Below are 27,270 nucleotides of genomic sequence, written 5' to 3'. Positions count from 1 at the left end.
CTCCTCCCAGCCTGTCCTTAACTCCACTAGCAAGACTGGAAAGTAAGCAGGCAGAGGTTGATATGCAGGAAACAAAAGAGATGATGAAAGCTAAACAGCTGTGAAGCCACCCACTCAACAGCATGAGGTACTCTGGAGTCTAAGACTGGCTCTCTTCCCAGCCCAAAGCAGGGACAGTTGGGTCCGGCGTGGTCAGCCCCACACTGTACACTCTGACTCGGGCACAGTGATGGGGATGGGGGAGCAGGATGGAGGCAACAGATCTTTTTCCCTTAGGCTTCAAGTTGTATTTTCCTGCCCCATTCCACCCATGACCCAGGTTTACTCACCACCTGCTCGTTGGTTTTCTCAAAAAAGGCTTCCGCAAAGACTGAGACGACAAAGACATTAATGATGAAGGAGACAAAGAGGGCAATGCAGGACTCAATAAAAAAGTACTTATTGGCTTCTCGAACTTCTTGCTTATTGGCCCGGTTTATTTGTCTAGACTAGAAAGATAACAGAAGCAGTCAGATTTTGACCAGCTGGGGCCAGTTTCCCTGTAACATATCAGGACTTTGGAGTCAGCTAAGAGATTAAGAGGACAAATAACTGACTAGATGAAATATGAGTGACCCAACATTCACCTAAATCCTACTTCACTAAGCAATCGTGAATTTCCTACCCTCTGACAGCAATGTACAATCCCTGAAGAGTGACCAATGACTAAAGGACTACTGAACTCTCAGGTGCTGTGGTTGGGAAGACCACTGACCTACAGAAACAAGCCGATTCAGTTCTAAGGGTATACGTATAATACCAACAATTAGAAAGGTCTCTGATGTCTCCCAGTAAATGACTATATAAGACTGTTAAAACTTAGTTGGGCTCCTTTACTCTTGATCTCCACAAAGCCACTCAGGCTTTGGAGATTTAAATACAAGAGGTTTGTATATGTTCAGACCTTTTATGAAGAACCCAGCCCTAGCTTCTACATGGAGACAGCAATCCCTGGCCACTTTGGTGATAAAAACACAGTCCAAGCATATGAGGATTATATATATATCCAGCCTTGGTCATTATCTTATCCTTCAGGGTTCAGGAGATGAAAACTAGGTTTGTGTCCCATGCAATTAAATGAAAAGAAGTCATGAACTATGCAGAAGGTCAGTGAGATGAGGGTTGCTCACCTTGACTAAGGCAGAATGCAGGTACATGTTGTGTGGCATGATGACAGCTCCCACGATGCCCACAGCTTGCTCAATCTGTGGGGTGCTACAGCCAGAACAAGATGGCACAAACATGCCCTTGAGTACCTGGCTCTGGTTGGGTTTCACTGTAATATACTATATACCAACATAATAATTATTAGTCTTTACTGGAACATGAGACAAGACAGAATTCATAAAAAACAAGCAACAGCTGGTCACAGTGGAGGGTGCCTAAGTTCCCAGATACTTGGGAGACTGAGGCAGGACAATTACTCTAACTCAGGACTTAGAGGCAGACTTGAGCAACATAGTGAGATCCTCAAAAACAAAACAAGTCAGGCCCAGTGGCCTATGCCTATAATCCCAGTACTTAAGAGGATGAGGCAAAAGGATGAGAGGCTTGAGGTCAGCACGTAGTAACTGGTGAGATCCTGTTTCAAAAATTAAGAGTAAAACATAGGCAAGTGTAGTATATACTCCTGTAATTCCAGGACTTGAGAGGCTGAGATAGGAGGATTGCAAGCTTGAGGTCAGGCTCAGCCACATAGCTAGAACCTGCTTCAAAATAAAAAATAAAGCCAGGCATGGTGGTGCATGCTTGTAATCCCAGTACTTGGAACACTGATACAGGAGGATTGCAGGTTCATGGCCAACCTCAGCTACTTAGTGAGGCCCTCGGAAAATTAGTGAGATTCTGTTTCAAAAATAAATAAATAAAAATTAGGCCTGGGGATGTAGCTCAGAGGCAGAATGTCCCTGGGTTCAATCCCCAGTACTAAAAAAAAAAAAAGTTAGCATGGTGGTGCATGCCTATAATCCCAGTACTCTAAGAGGCGAAAACAGGAGGATTACAGGTTCAAGGCCAGCCTTGGCAACTTCGCAAGATCTTATCTTTTTAGGTGTGTGTGTGGTACTGGAAATTGAACCCAGGGGCATTCTACCTCTGAGCTACACCCCAGCCCGATTTTATTATTTTGAAATAGGGTCTTGCTAGGTTAATGAAAATCTCTCATTACTTGCTAAGACTGTCCTCGAACCTGCGATCCTTCTGTCTCATCCTTCCAAGTACTGGGACTTATAAGAGTATGCCACCAGGCCCAGCTAAGATTCTGTTTCCAAATAAAAAAAAGATAGAGACAGGAATGGTGACATCTGCTTGTAATCCCAGTACTTGAGAGGCTGAAACAGGAGGATCCTTGGTTTGCAGCCAGCTTTAGCTACTTAGGCCCTTTACAACTTGAGACTCTGTTTTAAAAATAAAGAATTAAAAAAAAAAAAAAAAGGGCTGGAAGTGTAGCTAGGAGGCAGAATGTCCCTGGGTTCAATCTCCAGCACCAATACATACATACATACATACATACATACATACATAGGGCTGAGGGCGTAGCTCAGCAGCGGTATAGAGTGTTCCTGGGTTCAATCCCCAGTATCACAATTAAATAAACAAACAAATAAGGCTGATGAATATAGCTCAGAGGTAGAATGCCCTTGGGTTCAATACCCACCAACACCTGCACATGTGCCGACGTACATGTACAAAGTAGGTGAGATGAGACTCAGCAGTGGAGTATTTGTCTAGTTTTTGCAAGGCCATAGGTTTGATCTACAGCACAAAACAAAAATAAATAAACTATAAAAAACAACCCACAAGCCACACAAGGGGCTTACTACCAGGGAGTCAGAGAATTCAGGACTAAGTTCTCTATAGATATTTTACATCATAAATTAGATGTACAAAACAGATATGTATAGAATATAATTTATGTTCTAAAGAAATAAAATGACTGCTAATGGTCTTACTGTTACTTGCTCCACAGTAACTCTACTATGAGGCAAATCCAAGAATATATATTCAATTCTTTTTTTTTTTTTGGTGGTACTGGGTTCCTGGAAACCCTTCTACCTCTGGGCTACACTCCCAGACCTATTTTATATTTTCATTTGGAAACTGGGTCTCTTAAGCCAGTGAGGCTGGCTTCGAACCTGTGCAATTCTCCTGTCTCTGCCTCCCCAAGCGCGGGGATTATAAGCATGCGCCACCACACCCGGCTATATTCAATTATTGATCATTCACACTTAACATGCTTCTGCTCACTAACATTCACCTATAAATCACCTATTTCTGGCACAGTGCAGAGTCAAAGACTCATTTATAAAAACTCCTCATACATATTTTTCTCTGGCTCAGCATTCTTGGAAGCCTTGGGTTAATGGACACAATCTACTCATAGATTAGATATAGTTTTTAAAGTTTACCCAGCTAGTAAGCACAAACCAGTTTATAACAACTAGAGACAGAAAGGTGCTATAAACTGCAAATTGGGGCAAAAGCCAAAAATACCTAGTTTATCACCTATAATTTATTATGTCTTTGAGTACAGTGAGAGTTCAAGCTGAAACTAATATAAACTTAGATGAGCAAAAACAGAAACATTAAGTTAGCAGCCAATAACCCTGACAAAATAGAACCACTCTAAGTTTACAGCCCCAAATAACCATGCAACTCCCTCCTTAGCCCTCCTCAAAGCTGTCCTGCTATCAAGATGGCCAATTTGAGATCACAGAGAGTATAATTTGGAAAGTTCTAGAGATGCTAATAATTTTTCATCTAGAAATCTGTAGGTTTTACTGCAAACATATCTTTGCTACAGACTATATTTCTTCAAAATTAAGCCAGGGATAAACTGACTTTTTGTTGATACATGCAATACAATTAAACCACATAGGTAATATTACTATATTTTGCAGTGAAATGCTAAAAACAAAACAAAACTTTATTTTAAAAAGTTCATGAATAGCCTAAAACACTTGCCTCATATCCAAATGTGAGGGCCATAATAGTGATGAGAAAGCCAAAAAATGCTTCAAGCTTCCGCAAGCCTACAGAGGAAATGCAGCAGTGAGCTCACAGATGGCCAACTTCCCAGCAGCCATGATGGAAAGCCACCCTCTCCCCCACCCTCCTTACCATATTTGTCCAAAAAGAGAAATACAAAAGTATCTGCGATGGTGATGAGAACTCCACCCCACAGGGGAATCCTAGGTTAGAGATTTAAAAGAAAAGACAGAAAAGAAAAAAGGATATTAAGACAATAGCTCTACTGATACAGAGCACTTGGAGAAGCTAGGATGTTGGGGAGGAGGGACAATGGCAGGGAGCCAATCTTGGGTAATTGAAGATCACAGCACTAACTTAAGTCTATTCACTCAAGCTCTGGTTAAGAGGCTACTTACTTTAAGACACAAATGTGGAAGGAGCTTAATACCTTCATGGGATAAACTAACATAAAAATAACTGCGATACAAAAATGCCACTCTATAACAGGAATATGTATAACCCACCACTGGAATTAAAGACATGGATTACATCTGCTGGGAGAGAAAAAGGTAGTTCCAGAGGATGTCACAGAAGAATTAATACTTGAGTTTAATCTTCAAACTTGAAAGAGTTGGGTTTTTATTTCACCTTTAGTTTGTTTGTTTGTTTGTTTGGTGGTACTGGGGGTGGAACCCAGAGGCTTTCTACCTCCGGGCTATATTCCCAGACCCATTTTTCTATTTTATTTGGAAACAGGGTCTCACTAAGTTGCTGAGAGCCTCACTAAGTAGCTGAGGCTGGCTTTGAACCTGAGCGATCCTCCTGTCTCAGCCTCCCAAGCGCGGGGATTACAAGTGTGCGCCACCACGCCCGGCCTTATTTCACCTTTGCTTTGAAATTGAGCAAAACACTAGTAACTTTTTAGGAGAAAACCCTCACCTTCCAGCAGACAGGAGATTGATGGCAATGGATGAGCCAATGACTTCCTGCATATCTGAGCCAATGATAGCTAACTCTACCATTAGCCACAGGATGATTCGTGGGACCTACAAGGCAGAGAGTTAATGATGATTCATTTCAAGATTGTTCATTTCTCTACAGTTTGAAGTTTGAAATTTGGTACAGATTCAGCACATCACTCACTGTGGCCCCAGATAGAGAAGGAAAGTGCATCCACATGGTGAAGCCTTTAAACTAAGGTCAGGGTGCCAACTGACCTTATTTCTTTTCCTCCTTCCTTCCCAGTCAAGAGGGGAATACAATTTCCATTCACTAATTTCCCCCCTTAACGTCTTCCCTAAAAACAACTCTAAAAGCTTTAGGGGAGAATAAGTATGTCAATATGGTCAAATAGGGATTATGAGAAAAAAGCAAATGACTACAGAAGAAAACACCTATTCTGACCGCAGCTGAAACAAGGTACACCAATATGAAAAGGGGTGGGGGTCATTTTTAAAATAATAATTGACAACAACAATAATAATACATGCAACAAAAGCAAGGAGTGCATCCTTGTAATCCCAGTATTTGGATTTCATCATAATATATATAATGCAGACTGATGAAGCAAGACGGTGTTTAGAGGAAGAGCACCCCCCGCACCCGCATGGCTGAGCACTGGTAGATGCATCGAGTGCATGGTAAACATTTCATCAGTTTTTCCAAGGAAATCTGAGGAAAAGTGAAAAGTGAATCTTAAATATGGAAGGAGGGGAAATATGTGACTTGGCAGCAAAAGGAGCAAGAAATGTCCCTTGGTATTCCCAGGCTTTAGGACCACTGGCTCCTACCCATGTCCTCCAGTGTTTCAGTATACAGGGACCAGCACAGACTGCCAGACACACAGATTCCTATATGGTGAGAAACAAACAGGATCGCCTCACCTTGGGATACTGACGGTGACAGACTTCAGCAAGATGCAGCCCAGTGACCACTCCCAGTCTAGCTGCAAGACGCTGGAGCAACAGCCCCACGATGGTGGCCAACAGAAGGACCCAGAGCAACTAGGAACACAACCCCCACAACACTCATTAGACAACGAGGCTTTTATGTTTCATTATTTGGCAGTGTAAATCGTAAATACGACATGCAGGAAAATGCTCAGATCAGGGATCAAGTGACCTGAGTTGTATATCAGATCCTACACATGACCTGCTAAGTACCTTGTTCCTTCCTGAGCCTCAGTTTCTCTCACTGCAATTTATTCTTAGTTCATGGAAACTATGTGGATAAAATAAAAGACCAGATAGGAAGTACTTCTCACATAAGCATCACTGCCGATGAAGAACAGTTGACCCCGGAACAGTATGGAGGGGTTGGGGGAATCAACCCGCTATGTAGTTGAAAATCCACATATTCCTTTGATTCTCCCAAAACTTAACTAGTAATAGCCTGCTGTTGCTTGGAAGCCTAACTGACATACAGTCAATTAACACATATTTTATATATTATATATGGTGAAAAATTTATAATTGAAACAAATCACTTTTTGCTATAATATGCAATTTTCTAGAGATATGAACTGCTTACATGAAGATGATTAGCATTATATTACATGGCATGGTTTTTTGTATGTAGTTTTTTTTTTTTTTTTTTTGGTGGTACCAGGGATGGAACCCAGGGGCATTCCACCTCTGAGCTACATTCCCAGCCCTATTTTTTTTTTTTTAATCCTTTACTTTGAAACAGGGTCTCACTAAGTAAGTTGTGGAAAGCCTCACTAAGTAGCTGAGGCTGGCCGCGAACCTGTGATCTTCCCATCTCAGCCTTCCAAGTACTGGGATTACAAGCATCTCTGAGGCACACCTCTAGCCCTTTTTATTTTGAAACAGGGATTTCACTAAGTTGCCAAGGCTGATCTCAAACCTAAGATCCTCCCATCTCAGCTTCCCAAGTACCAGGACTACAGGTGTACACGACACGCCCCACCACATAGCATAAACGGAGACTTGTAACATGAGCTCACAGTGACAGCAACAGGAGGTGGTAATGAAATTATTGCAGTATATGCTATAACTAATTTTATGTATTTGCTTATATTTCTCCCAACTATGGTATCTTGCATGAACTACTTGTGTGCATAAGTTCTGATAAATTTAATTTTTTATAATAAATTTGAATATATTTCATAGTAGTAATGGTAAAACATTATTATCTACATATATTTTATACATTCATGACATACTTAATATTTTCTTAATATTTCTAGGTTATGTAGCTCATCTATGAGTTTTTTTCAAAGTGTTAAAAATCTCCAAAAAGAGAATCCACATAGAAGTGGATCTGCATACAAGTTGTTTAAGAGTGAACTGCATCTGCACGCAGCCCTCAGGCTATTCTATAAGCAGGGTAGAGGAAGGGATGTGAGAGTGTACTAAACTTGGTTAATGTGGAAGAGGGAGGACAAGATGTTCACCTTAAATCCAGCCACTGCTCCAGACTGCAAATCAGATTCAATGTTTCCTGGATCCAGATAGGCAATGCTCATAAGAAAGCCTGGTCCCGTGAATGCCCAGAGTTTACGAAAGCTAAAACAAGAATACTGTGCAAGAAAGAAAAAGAGATCAAACTGAGCGTCACCTCCAAAATACTGGTCTAATTTGTCTATTTTATCACAGATGAAGCAGCAACATTAGCTTCATAAGAACAAAGGATTAGGCTGAATTTTACATAGGTCTAAGTTGTCTTCCTCCTTTTCTCTCCTTCACTCCCTCTTTTTCTACCAGGGATTGAACCCAGGGTCATTTTACCACTGGGCTACACTCCCCGCCCTTTCTTATTTTGAACACGGTCTCACTAAGTTAGAAAGAGCTAGACTTGAACCTTGGGCCTGCCTGTCTCAGCCTCCCAGGACTGAGATTACAGGTGTGCCGCCTCACCGGCCGCTATGGAGCTGCAGCCATCAAGCAGATCTTTCACTCACAAGCTTTCCCTCAGCAACAGTGTTTTACCTCAAGGACCTGCCACTAACCTCCTCCTCAGGAATGGCAATCTTCTCATTAAAGTAGGTGGCGAAGGGCTCCTCCGACTGCCCGGTGGACTGTGGAAGTGAGGAGCTGCTATAGGCACAGTTGATGTTACCAAGACTCGCAGAGTCCCCATGATCTTCAGAAGCACCATCTGAATTAAGATATTTGAAATGAGAGTAATAAAAATGAAAAAAACATACTAACAACTCATCGTCAGCAATACTGAAACCCAATCACCCTCCCCCCATTTTTGTGGTACTAGAGATCTATCCCAGAGCCTAGTACATGCTAGGCAAGTGCTCTATGGCTAAACTACATCCTTAGCACCTAAAATTAAAAATTTTAATACCTAAAATGTACAAGAGACTAATGTAATCTAGCTCAGTATCATTTAATACTTTATAATTTAATACTTTTTATATTTCTAAATAACTTTATTTTTGACTAGGTAATATTTTCACATAGTAAAAAATGCAAGTACTAAAAAGCCTGCTCTGTATAAATTCCACTTCCTCTCTCTCTCTCCAGTCACTCTGCACTAGAACAGTTTTAACACTAATCTCACAATGATATACTACTCTACATTTTTTTTTCTGGTACTGGGAGTTGAACCCAGGAACATTCTGCCTCTGAGCTAAACCCCCAGCCACATTTTTTATTCTTTATTTTGAAACAGGGTCTCATTGGATTGATGAGTGCCTTACCACTTACTAAGGCTGTCCTTGAACTTGTGATACTCCTGTCTCAGCCTACCAAGTACTAGGATTATAACTGCACAACTACACGCGGCCAGTACTCCACATTTCTACTACTCAGTAATCTTAGGTTCATTTCCTCTTCCTCTAAAAACACTGACATATAAAACTCAAAATACAGCACTCCCAGACCAGACTGGTAACCTAAAATCCTAACTTTTAAAAGAAAAGATGTAGGTTAGTCTACTGGAACATCTCCCCCAACATGACCGTTTGGTAGGAGTACTCAAAAAATCACCGTTGGACATTACACCTGTCAGCCTTCTGAAAAAATGCACAAGTTGCAAACTCATGGCTCAGGCTAAAACCTGACACTGCAGGGAAACTTGGCAGCAGGAACACTGCGCATCATCTGTAGTGAAAAGCTGCTGGTCACAGGTGCCCTGTGATCACAGCACCCTCACGATATTCAGCCCGATATCAGTATTTACCTGAGATCTGCATTTTACAGTTAATCTCTTTTTTTCTCTTTTTTTGGTAGTACCAGGGATTGAACCCAGGGGAACTCTACCTCTATACTATACCCTCAGCCCTATTTTTTATTGTTTATTTTGAAACAGGGTCTCATTAAGTTGCTCAGGCTGGCCTTGAACTTTTGATCCTACTGTTTCAGCCTCTCAAGTAGTGAGATTACAGGAGTATGCCACCAAGTCCAGCTCTACAGTTAATCTTAAATGCAGAGAGTGGGAATGTCTGGGCTAAGGCTGGCTTAACCCATCAGAAATATATAAACTCCAGTTTGCTGCAGGCTTCAAGTGGCCATGATAAACCACAAAGCCTCATTCTCTATATTTCGAATAAATCTTTATAGCCTCCAACTATAAAAAAACAAGAGTTATGTGTCTGTGGAGAGCTTATCTATATCATTTTAATTCAGTGGCCCTGAGTTGATGAGAATATTTATTAAAAAATGAATAGAAATCCAAAAGGGGAAGCTAAGGTTTAAGAAGGATTAGTCAAAGCACTGAAGCTTAATAACAACACAGAGACTCACCCTGTATTTTACTGCTCCATATATATCTGGAACATCAGAAAGTATTGCTAGCAGCCAAGCCTGGGAATAGTCCTGTCCTTGAAAACATTACTTCTACTGAGTAGCTAAATGTGGCTCAACTCTGAACTGGAAATAAGATATAAGGCAGGTCTCTGGTTATAAATCCATTTTCATTTAAAGCCCAAGTCACTAGATTTCACTATGAAGAGCACTGTTAGAACAGATGACAAGAGGGAAAATAAGGTAAATTTCTGCTACTGACCTAAGTCTAATTCTAAATAAAAATTAGATAATAACACAAAGCTGTAAAAGTTACCATCTGGCATCTTCCGTTCAGGACCCAATACCATGGTGGATACCTGAGTTCCCGAGTTCTTAGAATAGGACTCTGGAAAGAAGAAAAGGAAGATAGAAGAATTATAAAAATTAAACTACCAAGTGCAGAATCAGCATTTTGTTAATTCTGTATGACTGAACCTTCACTGTGTGAAAGGGCATTCTTCTACTGAATTAGATAACCTTGAAAGTAATTATAGTTTTCAGAATATGATTAAGAGATTTTTAACAAATATAGAAAAATCTTTATGATGTTTTAGTGGGCAAGACTTCAAAACCAAATAGAAGCAAAAGGCATGTTAGTGATATAAGCAGATCTTTTTTAATAAGCACCTCCAGAGAGGCAATTACCCAGTTTCTGATTTAGCCTCCAAATTACCCCAAATGTCTAAAACAGGATTAATCTCTCCCAGTCTTTAAGGACATATATCTATTTTGTTCTACCTAATAATTTCAGCTCATGATTCAATCTGGGGGGAGTACTGCTAACATTGGTAGTGGAAGTCCACTATATTTCACAGCCTCCAATTTTTCTGAGCAAAGACTTCAGCTATAATGTTCCAGTTTCATTCTCCCACCCTCTTACAACTGGAAGAAAAAAATGAAAAAAAAAGGTCCAGCCACTCCTAAGATTTCAAAAAGAGCACTAGCACGACTAGGCCCAATCTGCAGGACACAAGCACTTCCAGGTGCTGCAGCATCTGTGGGGATGGGCTCAGGGTATCCCAGATGCCCGGCATCCTTAGGGGGAAGTTTAACTGTGAGGAGAAAAGATACCAGCATATGCATTAGGCTACAGACCACAGCACATTCTCTCATCAGCCTCACCAATAAGGCGGATTTTTAGAATTCTGATCTATTTACAATGGAATCTACATCTCAGTTCACTCCAAATTTAGAAAGGGAAAGACAAGCTGGGTGTGGTGGCACACACTTGTAATCCCAGCATTTGGGAGGCTGAGACAAAAGGATGGCAGTTGGTGGACAGCTTCAGCTACTTAGGCCCTTTGCAACTCAGTGAGACCCTGTTTCAAAATAAAGAATAAAAAAATAGGCCTTGGGTTCCACCCCCAGTACCACAAAAAAGTGGGGGAAGACAAGACAACATTTACTGATTACCTCCCCTGTTAAATCCAAGCAGTAATTATTTTACTAAGAAACTGATTAAACATCCCCTAAGCCATCTTTCACTGCTGAAAACACAGGCTTTTCCCACTCATGTCCCAAGTGTTTCTCCTATCTAAACATTCCTCATTTTCTTTTTTGGGTCATCTTTCAACCAATTGATTCTGTACCTATTTTATAGAATATCAGCACCCAGACCTAAAAGGGGTTTTTAGGCTTCCTCTGTTTTTTGGGGTACAAAACATACTGCTACCTGCAAATTTGGAAATATTATTTTCCCTCTCTATAGTTGCTGATGCCAAGCATTAGATTACCACAGACAAGCCGGGCGTGGTGGCGCACGCTTGTAATCCCCGTGCTTGGGAGGCTGAGACAGGAGGATCGCACAGGTTCAAAGCCAGCCTCAGCTACTTAGTGAGGCTCTCAGCAACTTAGTGAGACCCTGTTTCCAAATAAAATATAAACTAGGTCTGGGAGTGTAGCCTGGAGGTAGAAAGCCTCTGGGTTCCACCCCCAGTACCACCAAAAAAAAAAAAAAAATTAGATAGATAGATAGATAGATAGATAGATAGAAAGATAGAAAGAAAGAATAGGTCTGGGAGCCAGGCGTGGTGGCGCTTGTAATCCCTGTGCTTGGGAGGCAGAGACAAGGAGGATCGCGCAGGTTTGAAGCCAGTGGCGCTGGCTTAAGAGACCCTGTTTCCAAATAAAAAAAGATGTAAAAATGGGTCTGGGAGTGTAGCCTGGAGGTAGAAGGGCTTCCAGGAACCCCAGTACCACCAAAAAAAAAAATACCACAGACAATAGGTCATGTCTCTCCCCTCAGATTTTAACCACCAACTGACTAAAAAGCAACAGACCTAGCAACATCAACTAAGTCCAGTCCCTCTTTCAGCCAGTAATAACAGCCCTCACCTAAATGATACTTATAATCTCCCTTGGATCACAATCCTGGCATAGTGCCTTGGCACCCCCATTCTACCTCCAGCCACATGTGGAGCCATATTTTATTTTTTTATTTTGAAACAGGTCCCTATTACGTTACAGAAGGTGGCTGTGAATTTGTGATCCTCTTGCTCAGCCTCCTAAGTACTAGGATAACAGGTGTGAGCCACCATGCCCAGCCTGTTTTATATGTAATTATAATAAACTAGGATATCAGGTTATTTTAACCGACAATCAGAAAGTGCAAATCAGATCTGGAACTATGGCTCTTACAGGAAAAGGCACACTTGGCAGAAAAACTCAATAAGCACATAATTAGCTCTGGGCCATTCGGTATGAGACAAAGAACCCTCCTTTATACTTCAGTCAGTTCTGAGGACATTCTTACAAGTATAGTAATACCCAGAAATTATTAGATTGGACTGTTATTAGCTGACACTATGTTTAAAGCACAGAAATGTTTAATACATTTGAGGAAAATGTTTATCTGAAACAGTCTTTTAAAGGTTATATTCAAAATGTAAGCCAGCTGGGCATGATGGTGCATGCCTGTAATCCCAATACTAGAGAGGCTGAGATAAGAGGATCACAGGTTCACAGCCAGCCTCAGCTACTTAGTGAGGCCCTCCACAACTTAATGAGACCTCCTTCCTTTTTTTTTTTTTTTGGGGGGGGGGTACTGGGGATGGAACCCAAGGACATTCTACCTCCAAGCTACACCCCCAGCCCTTTTTTAAAATTCTGTATTTTGAAACAGGGTCTCACTGAGTTGCAAAGTGCCTCACTAAGTAGCTGAGGCTATCTGCGAACTGTGATACTCCAGTTCCAGCCTCCCAAAGGCTGGGATTACAAGCATGCTCTACCATGCCCAGCAAAACCTTGTTTCAAAATAAAGAATTAAAAAAAAAAAAAATGTAGGGTTGGGGGTGTAGCTCAGAGGTAGATTGTCCCAGGGTTTAAACCCCAATACAGCAAAAAAAAAAAAAAAAGGCAATCAGGGAGTGGTGGTGCATACTTGTAATCCAGTACTGGGGAGACTGAGACAGGAGGATTGCAGGTTTGTGGCCAGCCTCAGCTACTTAGTGAGGCCCTCTGCAACTTAGTGAGATCCTGTTTTAAAATAAAGAATAAAAAAATAGGCTTGGGGGTGTAGCTTGGAGGTAGAATCCCCCTAGGTTTAATCCTGTTACAGTAGGGTGAAAAAAAGGCAAACAATTGGTCTGGTAAGGCACATAGCTGGAATCCCAGCAACTGAGGGGGTGGGGGGCTAAAGCAGTAGGATCACAAGTTCAAAGACAGTTTGGGCAACTTAGTGAGAGCCTATCTCAAATAAATAAATAAATAAATAAATAAATAAATAAATAAATAAAATAAAAAGAGCTGGGAACATTTTTCAGTGGTAAAGCTTCTGGGTTCAATCCCTAGTACCAAAACAAAACAGCAGCTGAGGTACTAGTGTATTTTCCCTTAAACCTATAATCTGCAAGTGATTTTAGGTAGAAATATTTAAGGATACAATTTTAAATAATTATTAGTGGCATTCTAAGTAAACACTCTTGTGTCAAGTACATATGTAGCTAATAGAACACAAAAAGTCTGGCCACCTATGAATTTCAAGAATGTATTATTTCAAGAGAAGATGGATTCTAGATTCCAATTTTCTCATCACAGCTTTTAGTTAACAAACTATAAACTCAATTGTTTGCAGTATCTATAGAACAAAAATAGGACTGAGAATAGAAAGGCTCAGTTATGTTTACTGTGCTGCACAGTATTTATGTCTCCATGTGGATTTGTGATGCCTGTGGAAGCAGTAAAAGCTAATATTCGCAAGTTTTGCTCCCCAGGACTGCACCACAGCTTGTTCCAGTTGTTTTACTACATTGAGGAAAAGATTCAGAGTTAGGACACAAATGACTCAAATCAACCCAGCAATATTTTCATAAATATAATTAATATTCCGTAGATATTCTAGTGTATCCCCAACCAGTAAGTGTCACCTTCTCTAAAGCCCAATGTATTTCCTACAAACAGCAATCGAGTGGCCTGTTTAGATAGTGGATATAGTGGCTCACAGTCATAATCCCAGCAACTTGGAAGGCTGAGGCAAGACCATTAAAGTTAGGGTCAGCCTCGGCAATTTAATGAGGGACTCTTAGGAATTTAACACCCTGTTTAAAAAGAAAAAATAAGCCAGGCATGTGGCACATGCCTGTAATCCCAGTACTTGGGAGATGGAGACAGGAGGATCTCAGGTTTGAGCCCAGCCTCAGCAACTTAGTGGAGACCCTACTTCAAAACAAAAAGGACGAGGGGAGGGGGTAGCTTGGAGGTAGAATGCTCTTGGTTCAATGCTCAGTACCAAATATAAATAAATAAATAGGGCTCAGAGCATGGCTCAGGGGAAGAGCACTCCTGGGTTCAATCCCTAGTTCCTACCAAAAAAAAAAAAAAAAAAAAAAGAGTGGGGAGATAGAGCAATTAATAGAAAAAAGGGGAGCACTCAAGTTTCAATGTAATATGACTATTTCATCCCATTCCTTAACAAAAAAATTTTTTTGCCTTACTGGGGATGGAACCTAGGGACATTCTTCCAAGCTACACCCCCAACCCTATTTTTTATTCTTTATATTAAACAGGGTCTCACTGAGTTGCAAAGGGCCTAAGCAGCTGAGGCTGGCTGAGAACCATGATCCTTCTGTATCAGCCTCCCAAATGCTAGGATTACAAGCATGTGCCACCGCATCCAGCGCCTTATCAAAATTTTAAGGTTCTTTTACAGGATAAAAATACCAATAAAATAACATTTTCCTGCCTAAAATTTCAAAATTCTTTGCTCCAGGAATTCTACTCCTAAGAATAAATCTAAAGGGAACATTCACATAAGGAAGTATGTGCAAATATATTTCCCACAAGATTGTTTATAGTATCAAAGACTGAAAGAAGCCGGGCGTGGTGGCGCACACTTGTAATCCCAGCACTTGGAAGGTTGAGGCAGGAGGATCGCACAGGTTTGAAGCCAGCCTCAGCTACTTAGTGAGGCTCTCAGCAACTTAGCGAGACCCTGTTTCCAAATAAAGTATAAAATAGGTCTGGGAGTATAGCCCGGAGGTAGAAAAGCCCCTGGGTTCTACCCCAAGTACCACAAAAATAAATAGGACTAGGGGTATAGTTTATAGGTAGGATGCCCCCGGGTTTAATCTCTAGTACCATAAAAAAAAAAAGTGTCTCACTAAACTGCTAAGGGTCTTGCTAAATTTTTGAGGCTGTCCTATAACCTAAGATCCTTCTGTCTCAGCCTTCCAAGTACTAGGATTACAGGCATGCTACATTGTCTATTTTTTTATATTAATATGAACTGGAGATAGAAACCAGGGCTATGTACATGCATTAAACTTATCAAAGAAGCCAACACTCTGGGATGTTCAGCTGAACTCTCTCTGATAACACCTCTGCAATGGGTAATCAGAGATCTGCAGCTATAAATTGGCAAGCATGTTACGGTAAACTTAACTTACTACTAGTTTTTAGTGTCCAACAGCCACTAAGTTATAAAATAATGATTTTGTAGTTTCATCTGAATGCAAAAAAAAAAAACCCTTTCTGAGGAAAGCATTTACTTAATCCCGAACTGGGGTTAAGTGGCCCTCCTCCAAGTTCTTCAACATACCCACTGCATTCTCTTACCATGTTGTCTTGAAAACAGCTATTCCCTGGTACTACACTTTCAATATTCTGCAAGTCTAAAATTCTATGAAAATTAAGTTACCCTAAAAAGTAAACACTAACTCTATTAAATTCTAACACCAGCCAAGCATGGTGGCAACATGGTTGTAATCCCAGTACTTGGGAGGCTGAGACAGGAAGATCATGGACTCCTGGCTAGCCTCAGCTACTTTTTTAAAATATATTTTTATTGGTGCACTGTAGTCAAACATCTTAATGGAATAAAAAACTTGTGGAGATATACATGCACACAACACCCAATTAGCCTTTAACCAATTCCCATCTCATTCCCTCCCCTTCCAAGGAAGAGATAAACTGTAATTGATCAGGTGTGGAGAAGTAGAAACTCTAATACATTATTGGTGGGATTGCAAATTAATGCAACCACTTTGAAAAACAGCATGAAAGATCCTCAGAAGAATGAAAATGAACTTACCATATGACCCAGCAATACCACCTATGGGTATCTACCCAAAAAAATAAAAAACAAACTACCAAACCAATGCACGAGTACCTATGTTCATAGATGCATAATTCATTATTCCCAAACTATGGAAGCAGCCAAGATGTCCATCAACAGATGAGTGGATTACAAAACTATGGGATATGTACACAATGAAATTTTATCTAGCCATAAAGGAGAACAAAATTATGGCATCTAGCCGGGCGTGGTGGCGCACGCTTGTAATTCCCGCGCTTGGGAGGCAGAGACAGGAGGATCGCGCAGGTTCGAAGCCAGCCGCGCGCTGGCTTAGGAGACCCTGTTTCCAAATAAAAAAGTATAAAAAATAGGTCTGGGAGTGTAGCCCGGAGGTAGAAGGGCTTCCAGGAACCCCAGTACCACCAAAAAAAAAAAAAAAAAAAAAAAAAAAAAAAAAAAAAAAAATTATGGCATCTACAGGGAAATGTCATACAAAAAATAAGAAATCAGATGCTTTCCCTAATATGCAAAAACTAGGGAGAAATGGATAATAGGAGGAACTCTAGTTGGAGAAGGGGCTATACAGAGGATCAATTAAGGTGACCTATCTGAGGGGATGGGAGGGGGAAGATGGAAACTCTTTAAAGCACATGATATACTTAAACAAATATATCAAAGTCAATCACTAGGCCTCAGCTACTTAATAAGGCCCTCCTCAACTTAGTGAGACCCTGTTTCAAAATAAAAAATAAACTGGACATGGTGGCGCACGCTTGTAATCCCAGCATTTCAGAGGCTGAGACCTGAGGATCGTGGTTTGCAGACAGCCTCAGCTACTTAGTGAGGCCATCCATGACTTAGTGAGACCCTGTTTCAAAATAAAGAATAAAAAATAGGCAGGGGGTATAGCTCAGAGGTCGAATGCTCTGGGTTTTATCATCCCCAGACCTGAAAAAAAGGAAGGCAATGTTTAAATTTTTTACAAAAGGTTTCTTTAAAAGGCATCTTGTAATCCCTGTGCTTGGGAGGCAGAGACAGAAGGATCGTAGGTTCGAAGCCAGCCTGGCTGGCTTAAGAGACCTTGTTTCAAAAAAAAAAAAAAAAATATATATATATATATGTGTGTGTGTGTGTGTGTGTGTGTGTGTGTCTGGGAGTGTAGCCCGGAGGTAGAAGGGTTTACAGGACCCCAGTACCACCAAAAAAAAAAAAAAAAAACCCAGGGACTTTCATAGAGGCAACCAACAAAGTGTTTGCAAGAGAGTAACTGATTAGGCCAGGCATGGTGGCACATGCTTGTAATCCCCGCGCTTGGGAGGCTGAGACAGGAGGATCACTCAGGTTCAAAGCCAGCCTCAGCTACTTAGTGAGGCTTTCAGCAACTTAGTGAGACCCTGTTTCCAAATAAAATATACAAAAAGGTCTGGGAGAATAGCCCGGAGGTAGGAAGCCTCTGGATTCCACCCCCAGTACCACCAAAAACAAAAAACAAAAAACAAAAAAAAACAACAACAAAACAAAACAAAAAAACAAATGTAATACTCAAATGTTTACTAGAGAACAATAAGAATTGTGTGTTTCTTTTTTTCAATTGGGATAGTGGGGATTAAACCCAGGGGCATTCTACCTTTGTACCACACCCCAGCTCCCAGCCATACTGTATTTTTTATTTTGAAAGTTCTCACTAAGTTGCTGAGGGCCTCACCAAATTGTCAAGGCTAGTAGCAAAGCTGTGATCCTCCTGTTTCAGCCCTCCCAAGTACAGACATGCGCCACCACACCCAGCAGGAACTGTGATTATCCAAAATTTCCATTTGTCCCCAAGAAAAGATAAAAATTATCACATCTTCCTCAAATTTTCTTTTCCCTAAAGGTGAATTTTCAGGGTAAACACTTGACAGCCCTACTAAACCAACTATTAATCCAACACCTATGTCCTATGCCCTAAAAGATGTTTTTCATGAAAGGGAGCTCCTACCATGTGAACAATTAGAAATCAAGAACACTGACAGCCAGGCGTGGTGGCTCACGCTTGAAATCCCAGCGCTTGGGAGGCTGAGACAGGAGGATCGCGCAGGTTCAAAGCCAGCCTGAGCTACTTAGGCTCTCAGCAACTTAGTGAGACCCTGTTTCCAAATAAAATAGAAAATATGTCTGGGACTGTAGCCTGAAGGTAGAAAGCCCCTGGGTTCCATTCCCAACACCACAAAAAACAAAAACAAAAACTAAAATCTTGCTTGGCCTAACAGAATAGCACACACACAAAGTTTGCTGTTTCTCACCTGAGTTGAACTTTTGAGTATGTTTTGAGGTTGAAAGGAAAACTTGATATTGAGTCCATCAAAACATAAAAAAGGGAGAAGGAAGAAACAAGTATAGCTACACAGGCCTGAAATCCCTGTACTTGGGAGACTGAGAGATCAAGTTCAAGGACAGCCTGGGCAAGACCTCATTCCAAAATAAAAAGAGCTGGGGGTGTAACTTATTGGTAAAGTACCCCTGAACTCAATCCCCAATGCCACACACACAAAATAAATAAGAAAGAAATAAAGAAGGAAAGAAAGTAAGAAAGGAAATGTTAAGAGGAGAGAGGGAGTAAGACGTGGGGAAGAAGAGTACAGATGATAATGAAACCAGCTGCCTGGGTGTCAAAAATGATAACAGTAGGAAGAAATGTGGCAGGTTGTCAAGAAGTATTGACCTGATCTTTTGATAAAAATATCATTCATCAGCCAGAGACTTCAAAACTGAAAGACCTGGTACCCAGTAAATAGAATGCTCATGTTCTCTGCTCAGTGCTCTTAAGGCTGACCAGCTTCCAAACCTCCTTACTGCTCAAATGTCAGGTCACTGAAGTCTTGCTTCTAAGGCCTATATATCTTGGTCTTTATTCTCCCAGCTCTCACAGTGAGTTTCCTGCCAACTTCCTCCTAACCACACTTTACAGCAGTGTGTTTCCCTTTGGGATCGGGGGGGTCTAACCTGGCCTCCTGTACTGCCACCCCAAACTCTGAACAATTTCAAACACCCCTCTTTATAAGGGAAAAAAAGGTCCTATTAAAAAGTCTGCACCTACTTTTGTGTGTGTGTGTGTTAGTACTGAGGGTGGAACCAGAGGCTTTCTACCTCTGGGCTATACTCCCAGACCTATTTTTATACTTTATTTGGAAACTGATTCTCACTAAGTTACTGAGGGCCTCACTAAGTAGTGGAGGCTGGCTTCGAACCTGTGTGAACCTCCTGTCTCAGCCTCCCAAGCACTGGGATTACAAGCGTGCGCCACATGCCCAGCAGTGTGCCTACTTTTTGACTCAGAAAAAAATGTTTTGTTCTCATACTTTCTTAAATAATTTTTCTCTGGAAAATATGGAGAGTGATTATCATTAGATTCACTAGATTATATTAAATCCATTTATTCTTGTGTGTGTGTGTGTGTGTGTGTGTGTGTGTGTATAGTGCACACAAAAGTATGTGCCACCTCGCCTGGCTAAATCGATTTACTCTAATGACAGATTTTGGCTCTTAAATGTAAATTGACCCAAACAATGTTGTATGTGTGTTACTGATTGAACCCAGGGGTGTTCTACCTCTAAACTATAGCACCAGTCCTATTTTTATTTTTTATTTTGAAATAGGGTCTTCCAGCTAGGTGTGGTGACACACACTTGTAATCCCAGTATTTGGGAGACAGAGACAGGAGGATCAGAGGTTCAAGGACAGCCTCAGCAACTTAGCAAGGCCCTCAACAACTTAACAAGACCCTGTTTTAAAGTAAAGAATAGCTGGACGTGGTAGCGCATGCTTGTAATCCCAGCATTCAGGAGACTGAAACAAGAGGATCAACAGGAGGATCGTGGTTCACAGACTGGCCTCAGCTACTTGTGGGATCCTTTACAACTCAGTGAGAACCTGTTTCAAAATAAAGAATAAAAGATAGGGCTGGGAGCCGGGTGTGGTGGCACACGCTTGTAATCCCAGCATTCGGGAGACTGAGACCTAAGGATACCAGTTCGTGGACAGCCTCAGCTACTTAGTGAGGCCCTCTACAACTCAGTGAGACCTGGTTTCAAAATAAGGAATAAAAAATAGGGCAGGGGCTATAGCTCAGAGGTCAAATGTCCCTGGGTTCCATCCCAAGACCCTCAAAAAAAAAAAAAAAAAAAAATAGGGCTGGGGATGTAGCTCAGAGGTGGAATGCCCCTGGGTTTCATCCCCAGTAAAACACACACACACACACACACACTCACTCACTCACACAGAACAAAATAGGGCTGGGGGTATATCTCAGAGGTAGAATGACCACAGGTTCCACCCCCTAGTACCACCACAATAAATAAATAAATAAATAAATAAATAAATAAATAAATAAAACAAGGTCTCCCTAAATCACTGTTTGCTGGCCTAAGAAATACGATTTTCCTGTCTTAGCCTCCCAAGTACTAGGTTATAGAGGTGCCATACCACACCTGGCTTACTCTGACAATCTTTAGTGTATATTTTCCCCAATGTTCTGTTCCATTTCTTTCCCTTCCTTTTCTTTTCTTTGCAGTGCTGAGGTCTGAACCCAGGACTTTGCTCATACTTGGCAAGGGCTCTACCACTGACCTCTAACCCTAGCCCAGCATTTCTTTTCTTAAAGCAAAGGAAAATTATATGTAAAAATAAACACCTACTACTAAATTGTACAGCCAAGGCTGGGTGTGGTGGCTCATGCTTGTAATCCCAGTATTTGGGAGGCTGAGAAAGGAGGGGTGTAGCTTGAAAGCAGAATGCCCCAAGTTGAATTTCCAGTACCAAAAATATAAAAAGAAAAAATTCTTCAGCCATGCACATGCTTACTTCTGCTTTTTGACACCTGGCAGAATATTAATAATTAACTTAATAGCCTTCTCCTCTCATTAGAAAAAGTTTTTTTTTTGTGTGTGTGTGGGTCTGGAGATGGAACTTAGGGGCATTCGACCTCCGAGCTACACCCCCTGCCTATTTTTATTCTTTATTTTGAAACGGTCTCACCAAGTTGTGGAGGGCCTAAGTAGCTGAGGCTGTCCAGGAAAGGTGATCCTCCAGTCTCAGCCTCCAGAATGCTAGGATTCCTTACCAGAGATGAGACTGAAACAAAGAAACAAGAACCTCATACAATATGACCTACCAACAATAAGCACAGGACAGATCCAAAACCCTGATTTCCTAATAGATGATCTACTGAAAACCTTGGTCCTGACACTGATTAATGGGAACTAATCTAACCTTAAATTAAAAGCAAACATACAGGCAGGGTTGTGTATGCCTATAATCTCACCACTCAGAACACTGAGGCAGGAGGGTTGAAAGTTCTAAAGCCAGGCCTGGTAATCCCAGTATTTGGGAGGCTGAGATAGGAGGATAACCAGCCTCAGCTACTTAACGAGGCTCTTTGCAACTCAGTGAATTCCTGTTTCAAAATAAAGAAAAAAAAATAGGGATAGGGAGTAACTCAGAGGTAGATGCCCCTGGGTTCCATCCAGTACCGCAAAAAAAGAAGAAAAAAAGAAAAGAAAAAAAGTTCTGCCCAACTTAGCAAGACTCTGTCTCAAAATAAAAAAAACAAAAAGGGTCAAAGTCATATCTCAGTGGCCAAGCACCTTGTTTTCAACCCCATTAGAAAAATAAAATTACAGCCGGGCGTGGTGGCGCACGCTTGTAATCCCAGCATTTGGGAGGCTGAGACCTGGAGGATCGCGGTTCGCGGACAGCCTCAGCTACTTAGTGAGGCCCTCTGCAACTCAGTGAGACCCGGTTTCAAAATAAAGAATAAAAAAAAACAGGGCAGGGGGTGTAGCTCAGAGGTCAAATGCCCTGGGTTCCATCCCCAGACCTGCAAAAAAAAAAAAAAAAAACAAGTAAAAGAGTTGGGCAATAATGTGTTTTTGTTATCTCTTTATTATTGTTCTTGTTTGCTTTACTTTCCATTCTGACGACATTAAAATATACTTTATTGGTATTTTATTTTGTCCAGAATACCTGGAGGGCTCTTTCGTGTCTTTAGGGACTATTTAGTGTTAATTGTTCAATAAATATTAAATTATAAAAGGAATGATGGGGTACACAGCTGTAGTTCTAATTGCTCAGAAGGCTGAAGGCTCAGGTGGGATAATCACTTCAGCCTTTTTTTTTTTTTTTTTTGGCAGTACTGGAGATGGAACCTAGCTACACCCCCAGCCCTATTTTTTTTGTTCTTTATTTTGAAACAGGGTCTCACTGAGTTGCAAAGGGCCTCAATAAGTAGTAGTAACTGAGGCTATCCACAAACTGCGATCCTCCTGTCTCAGCCTCCCAAATGCTGGATTACAAGCATATGCTACCACGCCCAGCTAGCCTATGCATTCTTAGTATCAACCTGAACAACATAGTGAGACCTCATCTAATTATTTTATTTTTTATTTTTTTTGGTGGTACTGGAGATAGAACACAGGGGCATTCTACCTCCAAGATATATATACCCCCAGCCCTTTTGTTTATTTGAAACAGAGTCTTGCTAGATTGCTGAGAGTCTTGCTACATTGCTGAGGCTATCTTCAAACCTGTAATCCTCCTTTCTCAGCTTCCCAAGTACTAGGATTACAAGTGTAGGCCACCATACCTAGCTATGAGACCCCATCTTTAAAAAGCAGGGGTGTGGGACCTGGAGGGAAATGCTCTAAGAGTTTTGTGCATCTATCACTCTATACCCCAATATGATGTACAATGTACCAAATAAAAGTATTAAAAAAAATAAATGGCATACAGAGAATACAGAGTTCAGGTCTTCTAACTCCTTAGAGTCTGCCCATCAAATGCCCTTGCCTTCTTTTCTAAAGTATTTTATTTAAATCACAGAGACTCAGAGAGATGATAATAACGACAACAGTATTAGGGAGGCAGCCTTCCCTTCCTGCCTCAAACACACTCACTTTAAAGGTGTCAGTGTCAAGAGCCAGGCATGGTGGTGCACACTTGCAATCCCAGTACTTGGGAGGCTAAAAAGAAGGATCACAGGTTTGAGTATGTTTCAGCAGCTTAGTAAGACTCTGTTTCAAAATAGGAAAATAAATTAAAAATGGGCTGAGGGTCTAGTTCAGAGGTAGACCACTCTTGGGTTTAATACCTAATGTCCCCCCAACCCTCCTCACACACAAGATGTCATTTTCTTGCCTCCTCATTCAGGAACAAAGAGGTTTCAAAGGTGTTGTCCTCTCCTCTCACCAGGTTAATATTCAATTTTCAATTTTAAAGTATCTTAGTCCAAAGCTAAATAACTAAACCTACACGATCTGTACTGCAGTCAAATCTGGGCATCATGCTACTGCAGTAAGCAACACTCTTTTTCATAAATTCAAAAATTTTTACTTTGTGGTTTGTTCCTAATAAAGCTATATGTATAATAAACAGCACCTTTTTCTGTAATGGAGAATTAGAAGACAAAATAGTTTTCCACTGGAGTCTCTCAGCACCAAGAGGTATCGAGAGGGATTTTTAAGCCCACACAAAGGGCATACATCTATTCCCCAACAGCTGGATATATGTCCATCGTAAGTAGACAGGAAATAAAGATGTCTCATTGGACAGAACTTACCCAAGCTCTTAGCCCTGAATGTCAAACAGAAAATATCCTGCTTTGTGAATATCATTCTCCAACCTTCACTGAGTCAAAAACTGAACTAACGCTGCTTAATAGCTCTGTAGCTACTAAGGGAAGACCACTGATTTCCTAACAGAATACTAGCTTTCCATCAAGCTTCCCTATTCCTCAACAAAGTGCAGCCAGGCTGCTCAGAAATTCCCCTGCTGAGTCCCACAGCCATTCTGGAAGCATCAGAAACCAAGTATGCTGCAATCATGGCCTTTTTGGTGTCATTAAAAATAAACTGCCTACGCCAAGTAAGACTGTAAGTGAAATATTAGCCAATGAAAAAGCAGCCAATGAAGTTCTCAGGTTTCATTTACTAACACAGCTACCACAGAATATGACCTAATACAATGACTTTCCAACCTTGTTTAATAAAACGTCTAATAGAAGGCTTCTAGTCACATGTAATTAAACTATACCCTCGGAGCAAAGGTAATGATGTGTATGGAAAGCACAGCCCTAAAGGTTCACTGGTAATAAGCCAAGGAATTCTGGAGCAAAAGTGTAAGGAATAAGGTCAAAATTCCTTAGTTTAGAATCTGTATGGGGGTGTGGGAGAAGGCACATGTAGATAATAACAAAAACTTCTACATGGAAGGAACTGTTCTAAGCACTTTGTGTGTATTAACTAATTTAATACTCATCAACACCTCTGTAAGACTGAGATCCTCGATCCCCATTTTAAGTATGTGAAACAAAAGAACAAAGGGGCTAAGCAACTTGCACAAAAATTTATACAGCCAAGAAGTGATGTAAACTGGTGGTAGCTTCAGATTTCTGAGAAATCAAGGTAAACATAGCTTCCTCTGGTTTCACCAACATTCACTACAGTTAGGGCCCCCTCCTCTCTGAGCTCTCCTTCCATATGTTTGCCTTTGCCTCCACTTCAGGGCGAAGTCACATCCTCCACGCACAACACCCCTTGGAAAGCCATGGGCAGTATGAGGATACCTTCATCTTACACACAGGAGGCTCAAGTGCAGGCTCCTCAGCTTCTCCACTGTGATGAACTTTGAAAACAGCCTGATAAACGAGGCAGGGAAAGGGGAAAGGAGTCCAATTGGACGCAGAACATCAAAAAGTAAGCGACAGCTTTAAAAGTTGGGACCAACGAAACCGAAGGGCTGACGAGCACCACCCGCTCACATACTGTGTGCAATATGTCCCACAGAAATACCCTCCTTCTTAAGCCTGGAATCTAGAGGGGGCCCTGGGACCTGCACAAACCACTAAAACCAAACCACACAAATCCTGCGCGGCTGCCCGGGCCCTTCACGGGGGAGGCGCTCTGTGGGTGCCGACTGGACCCAAGAGAGGGGCGGCCGGAGGCCCCGACAGCGGCCGGGCCCGGGGCAAGCCCACCCGGCGGCGCGGGCGGCGCGGGGTCAGCGACCCGACCGCGGGCCGCGCGGCGCCTCGGTGCAGCCGAGGGCTGGGCCATTCATCCGCGCGGCGGCGCGCCCGGGCCGCGTCCTGCGTGACCTGCGGCGCTCGCCCCCCCGCCCGCCGCCGGAGCCTCGGAACCGCGCGGCTCCTCCGCACGTCCCGCCCGCGCAGGCGCCGCAGGCCCGCCCTCCCCGCACGCCCGCGCGCGGCCCCGCACCGGCTCCCGAGCGCCCCGAGCGCCCCCCGGGCCCCGTCCGCGGCCGCCCGCAGAAAGCGGGGACGCGACCCTCGGCCTCGCCTACCCGCGCCTCAAGCGCTGCTCCACCGCCTGACACGCAGCCTCCGCGCCCGCGACTCCATATCCCGGGGGTCAGCGCCAACTGGGCCAACCCCCTGCCTCCCCGCGATTGGGCGAAAGGACCCCAGCTACGTACTCCTATTGGACGGATTCCTGCAGCCTAGCAATACCGAGGCTCCGCCCGCCTCGCTGGAGGGGCGGGGCCTGGGCGGGGCCCGGGCGGGGCCTGGGCGGGGCGAGCGCTCGCTGGGTAGCTTCTTTGGTGCTGGAGATCCACACTGCACGTGAACGTCGGAGCTCACATCCACCCTGCAGCTTGCCTGCCAAGTCCCTGCTGCAGGTCCCCCGCCGCGTCACTGACAAGTCCTTTTCTTCCGGAGATATGATTCTACCAGGTGCAGCTCTACCCTTTAAATAGGAAGGACTATTGCCCTTCGTGCCTAGAGCCCTGGCACAGTATCTACTGTCTTACCAAGAGCACCTGCGCCTGGGAGGAACCGGGAAACTTGGGCCAGTACAGCCAGTTCGACCGCATCGGGTGTCCTACTCCCAAGACTCAGGCTGTTTTTCCTCCATCCCACGTAGCTCCGTCTCGCTTCTCCCCACACTTTGTCCATATCTATCCCAGAGCAATCCCACTCCATCCCCAGCCCCCGGCGCACACCCCAGTGTCTCTCACTGAGGATGACGGCCCGATTGGTGAAGAGTAGACAATAATTGGCCTGAAATAACATCCTGATTTTCTACAGTGTCCTTTAGAGCTCCCCTAAAACTTTCTTAGGTTACCCTACCGTTTACAGCGTTAAAGACAGGATTTTTTCTTCACGTAAAAACTGCTAGGAAAAAAAAAAAACTTTATTATTTACTAAAAGCGTCCAAGATATAAGGAAAGAAGAGTGAACGGCAAAAAGAAAAATTCCTATAAAGTGCAAAGTAAGAGACTCAGGGAGCAAAGTAAAAAAAGAAATGGGCCACGTGGCATCTGCTTCCTGGCGCAGGCTGGTTTCCATACTGAATTTCTCCTGGAGAAAAGAGAAAATGCACCAATTAGTTTTGAGACTCTCTACCGCGAATCCGTGGAGTTTGAGAAAGTTTAGATTAGTCCCACTAGACTAGAACCTTTCCTTTGGGAACATCTGCTGCATCTGGAAAATAAAAGGGATGGAGCTGCTCTTGTCCCCTCCAGGTCTGCCCCGCTTCCCTGGGCTTCTGTTACTCGCTGGCTACTTACTTAGCTCACAGTCTGGAGCTGCCTCCTTCTTAAGCTGCTTCTTCCCCATGGTGCAGAACTGGTTTGGCTTTTCCCAGAGCTGCCCTGGCTCTATATATGCACAAGTGCGCCTCTGCCGGTTAGTAAGGACACTTGAGGCTGCTCTAGGCAGTGCAGCATTGGGAAAGACTGGTATGGCATTTCAAGAAGCAAACCACACCCTACAGAGCATAATCAAATTTCATCTTTGACCTGCCATGAAAAGTGAAGCATATCTACCACTCCTAGACATTAATTAGCAATTAATTGAATTTTAAATTTTTATCCTAAGATTTCGTTTCTGTGCCATGTGGCAGGAGCAGGAGCTAGAGGCGGGCCTTTGGGAGCAGGTATATGAAAGGGATGCAATAAGAGGAACTACTTCCTTCAGGATGCCCCTCCCCTTGGAGTTCA

The 27,270-nt window shown here is 42.5% G+C and overlaps 1 protein-coding gene across 2 annotated transcripts in view; it reads right to left on the bottom strand.

The window, feature by feature from the left end:
- SLC11A2 (solute carrier family 11 member 2) overlaps positions 1-26,887 on the bottom strand; it is a gene marked incomplete at both ends in the record, with an annotated part of 45,360 nt that extends 18,473 nt beyond the window's left edge. For both annotated transcript variants that reach the window (XM_080706429.1, XM_080706430.1), the window contains 10 exons: positions 330-488; positions 1,170-1,325; positions 4,003-4,070; positions 4,159-4,229; positions 4,948-5,054; positions 5,892-6,011; positions 7,424-7,549; positions 7,979-8,127; positions 10,042-10,113; positions 26,839-26,887. In XM_080706429.1, coding sequence (XP_080562555.1) covers positions 330-488; positions 1,170-1,325; positions 4,003-4,070; positions 4,159-4,229; positions 4,948-5,054; positions 5,892-6,011; positions 7,424-7,549; positions 7,979-8,127; positions 10,042-10,113; positions 26,839-26,887 — 1,077 coding nt within the window. The remainder of the gene's footprint in view (positions 1-329; positions 489-1,169; positions 1,326-4,002; positions 4,071-4,158; positions 4,230-4,947; positions 5,055-5,891; positions 6,012-7,423; positions 7,550-7,978; positions 8,128-10,041; positions 10,114-26,838) is intronic.
- Positions 26,888-27,270: the final 383 nt, after the last annotated feature.

The sequence above is a fragment of the Muscardinus avellanarius genome, assembly GCF_963383645.1.
Source record: "Muscardinus avellanarius genome assembly, chromosome: 11".
In the NCBI taxonomy this organism is placed as follows: Eukaryota; Metazoa; Chordata; class Mammalia; order Rodentia; family Gliridae; genus Muscardinus; species Muscardinus avellanarius.
The sequence above is the reverse complement of the archived record's forward strand: the minus strand, read 5'-3'. Positions and strand labels throughout refer to the sequence as shown.